This window comes from Corvus moneduloides, chromosome 25, assembly GCF_009650955.1.
Source record: "Corvus moneduloides isolate bCorMon1 chromosome 25, bCorMon1.pri, whole genome shotgun sequence".
NCBI lineage: Eukaryota > Metazoa > Chordata > Aves > Passeriformes > Corvidae > Corvus > Corvus moneduloides.
Window position 1 is genome coordinate 6,559,910 of NC_045500.1, and position 12,281 is coordinate 6,572,190.

At 56.6% G+C, this 12,281-nt stretch overlaps 1 protein-coding gene across 2 annotated transcripts; it reads right to left on the minus strand.

Annotated features, from left to right (window-relative positions):
* Positions 1 to 582: 582 nt before the first annotated feature.
* LOC116455656 (5-hydroxytryptamine receptor 3A-like) lies at positions 583 to 7,815 on the minus strand. 2 transcript variants are annotated; one of them, XM_032133769.1, is made up of 9 exons: positions 7,625 to 7,815; positions 5,476 to 5,639; positions 5,291 to 5,335; positions 4,837 to 4,946; positions 4,087 to 4,256; positions 3,706 to 3,866; positions 3,255 to 3,465; positions 2,872 to 3,105; positions 583 to 2,698 (listed from the first exon to the last, which is right to left on the minus strand). In XM_032133769.1, the coding sequence occupies exons 1-9, from the start codon at positions 7,689 to 7,691 to the stop codon at positions 2,400 to 2,402; spliced, it is 1,461 nt and encodes a 486-aa protein (XP_031989660.1). In that variant the 5' UTR covers positions 7,692 to 7,815; the 3' UTR covers positions 583 to 2,399. The 2 variants fall into 2 exon arrangements, with proteins under 2 accessions (XP_031989660.1, XP_031989659.1); XM_032133768.1 differs by having other exon boundaries at positions 5,476 to 5,642.
* Positions 7,816 to 12,281: the final 4,466 nt, after the last annotated feature.

Here is a 12,281-nt window from a genome sequence, read left to right on the forward strand (position 1 = left end):
TGGGCAGGGGCTCTCCATGGGCTGTCAGTGTCCCCACGGACAGGGAGCATCCACAGCATGCTGCCTTGTGCTGCTGCCTGCCCATGTGGCTCACCAGGGAGCGGAGCAAGTTTGCCTCAATGAAAGTGAACTCGTTCATTTAAACCTGCCTGCAGAGCCGTCCGGCCCCCCGCTGCGTTAATTATCCTGTAGTTCCCGACTGATTGCTGTACACTAAGCTTAAGCCCTCCTTTATTTATTTACTGACTACATTAACGGCAGCGCCTGCTCTCCTTTTGTGCTGTGGCAAACCGCACAACACCGCACACCGCAGCTGGGCCAAGTGGGTGCTGCCATCACCACCCAGCCATGCCTGTGCCCGACGGGTCCTGTCCACCGCCAGCCTCGGCCTTGTGATGCTGTTAGACATTTGTTACAGCACAGTTGGAGTTACCAAGTCCAGAGCATAATTTAGTTTTTCCCAGGGATGAATGGCATGTGCCAGTGTCAAGGCCAGGCTCATCCCCTGCCCCTGCATTTCCCAGCAGGTTTGAGGGGCTGCGTGTCCATTCCAAGGTCCTGATGGTGGTCCTGCGTCCCCCAGTCCACCCCAACACAGCTCTTCCAGGAAGGCTTTGGGCAAGTGGTGAGGAACTTTGGTCCAGTTTGGGGCAAGCAGAGGTGGTCCTGCTGTGAGCAACCTGCGGGCTGCAGCGCCCCAGGAGAAGGGGGGGCAAAGCCCCTTGCCGGCGTTCAGCCTGGCACAAAGGCGTTGTTACAATAACGGGGAAATCGTGGTAGGACCGGGCCTTTGTGTGCACACTCACACAGCAGCTGGGAGCGATTATGCTGCAACAATGTTCTGTTCCATCAACATTATGTCCTCATTAAACCTTTATTAGGAGATTAGATTCAGATTTATTGATTTTTTTTTTTTTTTAAAGAGGAAAATCCAAGCTCCTCTCAGAGAGATGCCTGGAACTTTTACCCGCATGCAGCACTTCCCAAAGTAGCAAGAGGGCAAAGGGAGAATCAATCTTTCCTCCAGCATGGGCAACCTGTCCTTCCAGGGGAAAGGACCGCTGAGCTGCTTGAGGAGGTTAGGTTGGGTGCATGATGGCTTCCTAGCACGGGGAGGACAAGGACAAGGACCAAAACGTTCCATGGGATACAGCAGCACAGGTGAGAATCTTGCAGTGCAGCCCGGGGGGACTTCAGGGTCACGGTGGGCAGGAGAGGGATTGGCAAGGCTGGCTCAGGAGTCTTGCTGTCCAGTCCCCTCATCAAACACATGGGCTGGGCGGCATCGCACACCTGGGTCAATGGCCCCATTGGATTTGTCTGTTGGAGCGTTTGATGTTACACAAAGGCAGCTCATTCCAGAGGGTGTTAATTGCCTGCTGCACTGATCAGGTCTGTAGCACCATCGATCTCAGCAGGATCAATGGGCTGATTTAGTGTCTCACGAACTCTTTAACTGGACACCTCATCAATAGGCAGCCACTTACAGACCATCAGTGCATTAGTGCGGGCCGGCGCTGGCAGGAGCCCACTCCACCCGTCCTCAGCCCCCGTCACTCAGAGGTAAGTTTTCCTGCAGGTGATGGCTCTGGGATGGTGAGCGGGAGTCTTGTTCTGGGGCTGGTGTGTTTGAGGGTGGATGTGTGAGAGCCAGGTGGTGTCGATCCACCTGTCTCCCATCACCTGCAGGCCCACTATATGCAGAGATGCTCCTAGAGCATGGGATGGGCCCTTGCAGCATCTACAGCACTTTCCTCTGCTCTTCGCCTTGTGCCTCTGCCCTGGCAGGGGCAGATCGACAGCAGGAGCTGGGACCTACCGCAGCTGTGATGGCATCTCTCCCAGTACCGCGTGCTCGCGGAATCCGCCCCGTTGCCATCCCGGTTTGTCCGCGGCCTGACACTGGGTCTCTCCCAGTTTGCTGAAACTGCTGAGCGCAAGCATGGTGGGGATCTGCTGGGCAAGCGTACCCGGGGGCCCGGGGTAGGGAATAAAGGCAGCAGCCGGGGTGAGGGGTAGGGGAGCCGAGGACAGCGGGACCCCTGTGGCGGTGGGGATCCCCCGGGGCAGGGGGGACCCCACCCGAGGCCGGGGGACCCCCGGTCGGGAGGCGGCTGGGCCGGGCGGCGGCGCCGCTGTCCGCGGTGCTGAAGCTGCGGCCGTGGCCGGGCCGGGCCGGGCCGGGGGCGCTCCCGGGGGTGGCAGGGGAAGCATGCAGAGAGGTTTGGGCAGGGTCATGGAGTCCTGGGGGCTCCTGCTCAGCTCTGCCTTCCCGCTGCGGAGCTGAGGGACGTGAGGGATGTGCCCGCCTGGGTGGACAGACACTGGCGAATCCCAGAGCCAGGGACAACGTGCCAGAGTGAGGTCCCCCGTCTCCCGGCCTGAACAACGGGCATTGCTCAGGCATCCCGCCACACCGACCAGAGGGTGCCCAGTGTGATGCTGTAAGCCAGGACGGCTGCCAAGTATACCCGGAACAGCAGGACATCCAACACGTAGCCCACTTGCAGCCACTCGCGGGCGACATCGCGGAATTCCTCGCGTTTCTCCAGAAGCTGGCGGATAGCCGTGGTCTCGCGCAGGACCTCCTGCAGTGCTGCTAAGCCCTCTGTCCGGCCAGCAAAGGCCAGTGTGGACCTCGTGCCCCCCACTGACCCGCACTCCCGGGGGTCCTCACAGCCGTAGGGGGTCAGCTTGGCTGAGGGATCAAAAGAAGCAAATGTGAAAAACCTATTAAGATGGGGAACTGGGGTTTCTGAGGATGAACTAGGCACCCAGTTCACCATCCAAACAGGGGCTATGTTGGTGTCGATGGCTACAGAGCACTTAGACTCCTTCAGATCCCACAGGCCCTCTCTGTGCAACCCTTACCTGTGCTGTCATTGTTCTCCATCTGCCTGGAGATGTCCAAGCTTTGCGTCCTGCTTTGGCTGAATTTCTTCCTGTCCCAGACACAGAGCAGGATGGTGGCTCGTTCCAGCAGCAGGTGTTTCACCCACTCAGGGACATGGGGTTGCAGGTCTTGCTTGTGCACCAGGCGCACGATCAGGATGGTTTCCGTCAGGCTGATGACGAGCAGCGCCATGCACACCACAAAGTAGATGCCTGCAGAGGCATCAGTGAGGTGAGTGACCTGCAAAGGCTCATGCACAGAGCACAGGCCCAAGCAAATCCTCCCTGCTCAACTCTCAGGGCTCTGTGGTCTCTGCTCACGACTGCCGTGGCAGTTGGACAGGCGTGTAGAACCACCGTACCTATCAACGGGGTGCCGACGGCAGTAGCTGGCAATGTGTCGGACACAATAATGAGGAAAACCGAGTAGCCCAGCAGGAGAGTGATCTTGAAAGAGACCCTCTCACCACTGTGGGGAGGAAGGTAGAAGCCCACAATGTCCATAACCATCAGAAAGATGCTGGGGAGCAGCAGGCTGACGGTGTAGAAGAGGGGGCGTCTCCGGATGACTACCTGCAGGACAGAGAGACAGAAAAGGCTGTGAAGGGTTGAAATGAGGCTTGCAGCTGGTGTGGCTCTTTGCCAAGGCAGGTGAGGACGGTGGGAGGCACTAAGGTGAGCCAGAGGAAGGGCCCACTACCGGGAGCCTCCCACCTGCAGGCAGGAGCTGCAGCACAGAGCAGCGACAGGAATGGGGCAAGACCCTTCCCTCGTGCCGTATCCCTGAGAAACACGGTGGCCAAAGGCTCTTACGTAGAACTTCATCTCAGCATAGCTGTCACTGCTCTTGACACTGAACTCCTGGAAGCGGCTGAGGACGTAGAGCAGCTCCCATTCGCCCTGGTTCATGAAGACACTTCGGTCGAACTTGACGAGCTCCGGCTGACGCCACAGCGAGAGGTTGATATCACGAACTGGGGGGCGGAGGAGAGGTGAGAACTAGGGGTGCCCTGCCCAAAGCGCCGGCAGCTGCCGGCACCTCCACACCGGCTGCGTGCCTGCCCGCCCCTGCACGCTTCCCCGATCCGCTGGGGCCATCTAGAGGGACGAGTTGCCTCCTGCACGGAGCTCCGGCCCAGCGGAGGTCCTGCCCGCTCCCTCGAGTCCCCCAGCCGTGGGCGTCCCGGCACTCACTGTGGTGCAGCCAGCTGGTGAAGGTGAGCGAGCAGTTCTGGACGTCGAAGGGGAAGCTGTAGATGTCCAGGCTGCAGGCGGTCATCACCTGGATGGGTTTGAGGTTCTGCACCTCCCCGTGATGGCTGACATAAACATAGGGGACGTGCGGGGACTTTCCAACATCCACACTGGGCGACATGAGGGACAGAGATGTGGGCTGGAGAGCACTCTGGGCAGGGGTTCCTTCTGTCAAATAGCATTTCAGGGGGGAACTGCCCAAGAGACAGGGATTTGCCCCCCGTTCTGCTTTTTTGGTAATATCCTTGCAGGCATTTCTACCTGGCATCACCTCTGCACTGCCCAGACTGCTGCTTTCTCCCAGCCCGAGAAGTGTCTGTGTCATTGTCCCAGAACCCTCAGGAGGCAGTGGGAACAACTTAAATCCCCACGGAGTGGGAAGGACACCAGATAGCTTCATGGGAAGAGCCAGCAGCTCTGCAGCTGCCCTTGCATTGTACTGTCTTCACAAAGCCTTTCTCCTGATATCTGGATCTCACCCCCAGCACAGTGAGGGTAATTAACAATGGTTGTGGTTAGCCAGCATTGGAAATGGCCCAACTGCCGAGCCGATCCCCATCTGCAGCTCCCTGATGTGGGGAGGCTGCCAGCTCTGTGCCAGGAATACAAAGCATGGGACGGTACGTGCCCATGGTGGGCGAGGGAGTTCCAGTCCCAGGCTATCTCGCTCCGGACTTTGGCTGCACTCACAACTCATTGATGAGGATGTCGGGCACCCAGATGCTCTCTACGGGGAGGGAGATCTGCGTCAGGTTGTCGAAGCGAGCTGGGTCCCACCTGAGGAACTCATCTGTCCAGTGCTGGGGACAAGGGAGAGGGGACTTGGTGGGTGAGGTCCTTCCACTCTGCCAGCACACAGACCCCAGACTAGCACCAAGCAATCTTCCCACCCATAGGAGGGAGGGAGGAATTATCCTTCAGCTCACACAACACCAAACAGTGCAGAAGATGGAGCATGAAAGCTGAGCCTTGAGGTTCATGTGCTACAGAGGTCTCGCCAGCCCCCAGGATAGGTTTCCCCTCACTGCTCTCCTGCAGGACTGCACGCTTCTCCCACAGGAAAACATGGGGTTTTGGGGGTACTTGACCCTGGGGGGGGGAGGGGGGCCCAGCAAGGAAGGGGTGAGGTTTCACGGCTACTCACCTGCCTGTACCAGATGTAGGTGGTCAGCACCTGGTTCTTCTCATCCTGTGGGAAGATGAGCACACAGTGTCAGAACGGGGACATTTACACTTCGGAAGATGGGCAGAGCATGCTGGGGGGATGTTGCATGCCAGGTACCATTCCCCTCCCTGTGGACACATGCAGAATGGGAGCAGAAGACTCACCACGCTGAGGATGGCATAGACCATGAGGTCGATGGCCACGTTAGTGGTCGTTCGCCAGTCCCGCACAGGCCGGCTGCCCTTCTGGTAGTGGGCCAGGAGGTAGTGGGACAGGCGGCGCAGGGTGGGTTCGGACGGCTCCGGCATCCGGCCCCTGTGCTGGGTACCTGCTTAGCAGAGGGAGGAAGGGAGGGAGCGAGGGAGGCTGCTCGCACTGGGGCAGCGGCTGCCATCACCCTGCGGTGTGCCATGGGCTGCAGGATGCTGCCAGCCCTCACTTACCTGTTGGGATTTCCTATTCAAGTTAAATAGGAGCATCCTGATGGGAAACAAGCCTGGCCAACCAGAACCATCACCTAATATGTTACTGATATCCTGTGCTGTGCAGGTGGTCAGCGCTGTGACCTTCCCCAGCCTCAGAGGGCACAGCTGCCAGCCTCCGTCTTTCTGGACAGGTGCCAGGACAGCGGCAGCAGGGACCACGAGGGACACACTGCCCCTGGGTAAGTTTCATACCATTCACTCCCTCGAGGGCTCGTTTTTTGTTCAGCAGGTGGAGGCGGTGAAGGTTAAAGATGAAGCAGGATGCTAAATTCCTTTATTAGGTATCTTGGTGTTTGCTTCCTGTGAAAACAGTCCCTTGACTGGTGACAGCAGCATCAATCAAGGCCAAATTGCTTTCAGCACCATGTCCTCACTGCCAGGCAGCTGGAACGCAAGGCAGCTGGAAAGCCACGGCTGGACCAGGGCAGCAGTGCTACACTTGTGGCTGTGCTCTACAGCACACCCAGCCCCAGAGTCCAATTCCAGCATAATGGAAGAGACTAATTGGAATAGATCTACAGGAACTTGGGAAAAGCTGCTGGAAGGGAATTTTATTCTGTATTTTAAGCTAAAAAAAAGAAAAAGCAGCAGCCTCAGCCCCTCTGACATTGCTCACTAGCGGTAATACTGGGGAGCCAGCCAGGTGCATGATGCTCACCCAGGCAGGTATGAACCGACAGAGGCAGCAAGATGGGGGGAGAGGCAGCAATTAGAGTGAGGCGAGGAAATAACAGGTGCTGCCATCACCACAGCTTGGGCCAAGGGGCCTTTCCTGCTGCAGCTGATGGCAGCTGGCTCACGCTTGCACTCCTCCTCACACCTTCTCCTCCTCACATCCATGCCACCCAGGTCTGCGTCAGGATGCTTTGGCAGCAGGGAAATGGCTTTGCAGAGGGAGGACTGGGCTGGGTTCACCTCAGATGCTCTTTGCCTCTTCTCCAGACACCACGCTGGTCTGCCTAGCCCAAAGCTGTGCCAGGATTGTGCTGGCAACTCACCTGGTGCAACTCGGCACAACCCTGGCACAGCCCTGACACATGGGGATCTGTCTGCACAGCCCTTCCTGCCTCCTGGCTGGCATTGCCAGGGTGAGAGTATCACTGCTCCCACTCCTTTTCTGCCACCTTTGGTGTGCTAACGGTGGGAGAAGGTTTGGGAGTTGGGTGACAGGAGCTACATGACCTATCCAGAGATTTGAGTCACTAGCCTGCTGAACACTTTCAGCTGTGCTGGTGCAAAACAGCACAAGGATTTTTGTGCTATTTCCCAGGAATATTAGGTAAGAAAATAACAATGGAATAACAAGGGAATATGTTGGCCGTCAATTTTGCACTGTGCAGAGCTGCAATTACAAACTATAGGCACAGCATCATGCCCAAAACCCAGCTCTAGGTTATGACGGACTAAGCATTATATTGGAGAAAGCCCTTCATCAGGCAGGGGGCTCGGGCAGCACCTCTCAGGCAGTGGGGTGCAGACAGGAGACCCCCATGTCTCTCTCTGTCCTCAGGGCTGTCTCTTGGCACAGCTCTAGAGTACCTCAAGACCCCGCAGTGACGAACCCACATCGCAGAGCTGGGTTCTAATGCCCCGTTGCGTTGCTGCCAGTGTTACCCAGGCAGGATGCACCTTCAGGCTCCGCACCGGAGCTCTCCCATGCTCCAGCTTCTCCCAGGTATGTCGCTTCCCAGTAGCATGAAGGCTCCCTTAAAAGCAGCCTTTGCCTGCCACTCAGCACGGCTCAGGTTCTGGGAAGCTGCTGCTCCGTGCCAGGAGCAACCCGCTCTGCCTCAGCTCCCCAGCTCTGCCCACGGGTCCCTCACCTTACCTGGGCTCTGCAGCGTCGAGGCCAGCGGCAGCAGGGCCAGGAGCGCCCCGAGAGCCGTGGGCACCATGGATCCGCTGGCTCCAGCCGCCGCCGGCTCGGCGGAGGACTGAGCGGAGCAGGGAGGAAGGCGGCACTCGTATGGCTTTCCCCCCGCCGTCGGGTTTTTGAGAACGCCCAATTAATCTCGCGATCAGCCTCTCCCGCTGCATCAAGTTTCAGGCTGGGAGGATGCGAGAGGGGCCCACCCCGCTATCCCCCCACCCCCGCCCAGCTTTCAAAGAGCTTCCCCGTCCTCTGCCCAGGCGCCTGGTTGTGGCAAAGCAGATTTTGGGGTTGTACATCACGCCCATGGGCAGTGGGGGGCACGATGGGGGGAGAGGGTGCTGCAGGTGCCAGGGCTGTGCCAGGAGATCCTCAGCAGTTGGAAAGACGGGGTAAATCCTCTGAGAGGCAGGGGAGGGGAGCCTGTCCAGGGATGTGGTACTGACACAGGGTGGGTTTCCATCAGCAGGGGAGGGGGGAGCTCTGGAGGTACCGGGCTGCCCTTCACACCTTGCAGCAGGTGTGTCTGTCCCACTGACAGTGGCTCTGACAGTCGCAGGTGGGGGCCGCACGTGCAGCCTGGGGCAGCAGCTTTCCCCCAAACCCTCAGACCTGCACCTACACCGGGATCCATTTTCACCGCAGCAATTTGCATTTGCTGTAAATTTCAGCAAACAAAGTGCTTCCTACTGGTATCAGTTTCCCAAAATATTTAACACCTTGGGGCAAACAAGACTAGAAGCAAAGCCTGGTCAGGTATTACTGAGAGTCAAAAGGCCCTCGGTGTCCACCCATGCAGGGGTTCCCTGCTCAGGCTGCCCATTCATCCCTCCATGTGACAGCATCGTAGCCTTGGGCTGGGCAATGTCCCTCTACCCGGCAGGGGAGCCTTCCCTCGACCCTCAGCCTCTATAATCTTCTGTATTCCTCTATGTCTACACTGTCCTTGTGTGTGTTGCAGGTGCCCGTGCTCCCACAAAGCTGCCAGCTGCTGGAAATCCTGGGGAAGCAGCGGGCAGGGACCAAAGCCTGCAGCAGTGGCGTAGAGCAAATTGCATCAGATGCCGGCATGGAGTCACTTAAACGAGATAAGAATTAGTGCGGGGCCCTGATGAACTCCCCCTTGGCTGCCAACAGCGGTGTCAGGGAGAGAGCAAGAGCAGAGCTGGGGCTAATTTGATTTCTCAGCTCCGTTAGTGGCTGGCAAGTCACCTCCCAAGGAGCGCCAGCAGCTCACAGCACTCTCCCGTTATTGAATCTGGGTAATGAAAATCACGGGCAGCGCCGCCATGGTGCTGGGGACTGTGCCCCGCTCTGCCCCCTCTCCTCCAGCCTCCTGCGTCCGCAGCCGGCAGGATGAGGCCAAGGGGACGTGGACTGCTCCAGTGGAGCCTCTGCTGCAGCATCATTAACTGAATTTTCTCCCTTGGGTTTTACATCTTCAACTTAAAGAGATTTTAATGTAGTTCCTATCAGCCCTCCTGTTATTGGATATCTAATTAGCGTGATCTACTGTAGCCTCATGTTACGCGCGCACGCAGGGGGCTCTTGCAGGACATTTTGTGGGATGGCTGATATCAATCGGCAGCGCCCAGATCAGATTTACTTTCCGAAATAGCATAATGGGATTTTATTAGCCCTGTAATCTGCTGCACGGTAATTGCTTTTCTGGGAATCGAAGTGCTCAGTGCCTGGGGCTTCCCACAGCTCAGACCCACGTCCTGTCCAGGCTCCGCTGCAGCCAGGCATGGCAGCATCTCTGCACTGGGATGGGCACTCAGGCCTCTCTCCTGGAGCAGCCACGCTGCAAGCAGGTTCCCTGGCTGGGCAAGCAGGTATTTAGCCCAGAGCTGCAGCGATCTCAGAGGCTGGGGGGAGCACAGGGGCACAAGCACAAGATCCCCAGCATGTGATGGCACAAGTGACGCCCTGCATTCCCTCCTCACCCCAACCTGACCTCATCCCAAGTCCTGGGTGTGCAGCATTATGCACTGTATTCCCTTCAGCAGCTCCCACCCCGTGCCATGGAATGTGCTGGGGGCTGTCAGGCTGTGGCAGGAGCATGGCTGGGCCCTGTGCAGGATGGGGTGTTGTAGCCAGGCTGGGGACCACAGCGGGAACAGGGAGGGAGGCCTCAATTGTGTTGCTTGCCGGTTCGGAGCGGGCAGGAGACGGAAGCAGCTACTCCTCCAGGCTGCCAGGGTTCGCCTTTCAGAGCGCGTTTGGAGCGTCAGAAGCAATAAAGCATCAGCAAGGAGCCCTGGCAGCACAGCTGCCTGATGGCCCCGGCCCCATCACACGCCTGAGGCCGCCCATTACGGAGCCTCATGCTCCCCGAATTGCATGTCTGCTATGATTTAACGCTGCGAGACATGAAATAAACACTGCAGGCAGGCAGGGCTGCCGGCATGGGCATGACCAGGCTCACAGCAGCCCCCACTCCCATGGGGCCCTGTACCCAGGGACAGTGGTCCTCAGGGATCCCTGGATCACTGCAAAGGTCCTGGGGGACATACAGGATCTCTCCTCTGGCACTCGCCTTGTGCAGCTCCAAGACCGAAGCACAGACCAAATGCCATGAACAGCTGCTCAGTGTGGTGCCCTTGGCTAATTTAATTTAATTTGGGGATGCTGGTAGCTTTGTCCCATGGGCGCAAACTGCATGGCCCTTGGAGAAGCCAAAAATTGCCCATTGCAGGTACCAAGCCCGTCCACCCCAGTGAAGCAGCCCAATGCTTTTAAATCCCCCAGAGAAGGGATGGGAGCGCTTTCCTTTCAAGTCCTCTCTTCCATTAGACACCCTTCAGGTGTTTGCAATATTCTTCTACCATTTCATTACCATTAAAGCCAGGTAATAATAAGTACATGAAGGTATTTGGAGCCCATTGCTGTTAATGAAGGAGATATGGCTGATACTGAGTGGGACAGCAACTATGCATCACAGGCTGAGCACCATCCAAGGTCAGGCAAGAATTGCCTTGCTGAGAGCTGAGACTTGGCTGTTTTTTCTTGTATGGCTGTCTTTTCCTTTTATCTTTTACTTTTGAAGGAGACCTGTGCTGGAGGCTCACTGGGCAGGAGAGGGACAGGGGGCTCCAGTGCTGTTGTGGCTGCATGCTACCACCTTGGAAAAGTCCCCATCCCCAAAGCAGGTTTGCAGCAAGGATTGTGCACACGATGACTGCCTTGATGTAAAAGCCTCGTGTCTGAAAAAGTCTTGCAGAAAAGTTTTCTGCCTCTTGTTTCTCTTGGAATGCAATCCATGGAGGACTGTGGCAATGCTTGAGAGGTTGGACATGCTGCAGGGTGTGGGGACAGCCCTAGAGGGCACAGTGACAGAAGACAGTCCACTCTGAGGGTTTTATTTTTAAAGCACTTATTGCTTCCTTTTGCTAAGTTGAGGCTGTATGGAAGGCTCTCAGGACATGGAAGGAGAGGGCATGTCTGCAGCTTGCTCTGTCTGAAGGTGTACAATGGTAAATTATCTAGGACGTAACAGTGCTGTGACTGCACTTAATGCTGCAAACAAATTGTTCTACACCCTAGTTAGTTATCACAGCATTAATCAGGCTGCTAAGCATTAAACACAGCCTGGACAAACCTGGAGCTAAAAATAGGGGTCTGAGTTTATCTTTGTAACTGGGACATTCAGAATTTTTATGGTTAATAGTTTTTTTTAAGGTAGGAAAATCCTGGGGACTCTTCCCCGAGCAACGAAGTTCAGGTAAAGCACCACTCCCTCAGCAGCACATGGGGGTTCCAGAGTGTAAATCACAGTGCCCAGCACTACGTCCCTATCTCTCACTATTAATAGCCTGGCAGGATCCCAAAATGAGTGGAATTTCTTACTTTGATGCATTTAAACATTACTGGTTGTCTTGTTTTTCCTTTGCACATCAGGGAAATTGGCTAACAGTGGCTTCCTCAGTTTTACCTTATCTACACTGCTACCTCCTCCTTCTTGCCTCCCGAATTCCTCATCTGGAGTACCTGTGAGAACCAGGGAGCTGGGGCAATCCCAGAACAGCCTACACTGAGATTCCCACAGCTCTTCCAAAACAAAAGGCAAGGGATGGTCTGTGACTGCCCAGGAAAACAAGTGTGGGAGATGCCCACCCAGCTGGGAAAGGGCATTTTCGCGGGAGAATTGGCAACCAGGGTACGGCAGAGGCACCGTCTGACCCTACTATCTCCTTCCTCCTGCAGTGCCGCAGCTCCGCTGGAAATGCCAATGCCATCAGTATTGCAGGAGCTTCAGTGCCCAGTGGGGGACAAACCTAGGCTGTCAGTTGCAACCGACACGTCCCTGATGATGCAGGAGGACAGTTTTTCACCAGTTTCCCCCAAGAGAGCTCAGCCCTGCTGGCTCGTCAGGTCGAGCCAAGTTGCCCAGGTGCCTGAGCCAATCTCATCCGCGGGTCCAGTGGCTGAGCTGTGGACAGCGTCGGGTCTGCACAGATATACCCGGATCCTGCGCAGCCCCCGGGGGCCCCTTGCTGGAACGTCTCCATTTCAGCATCGTTTTATTAAGAGAAAGGCAGAATCCGGGCTGTGAGGAGAACACAGGGCCCTTTGGCTCAGCAAGTCTGAGAAATGCCTATCTCCTGCTTATTTA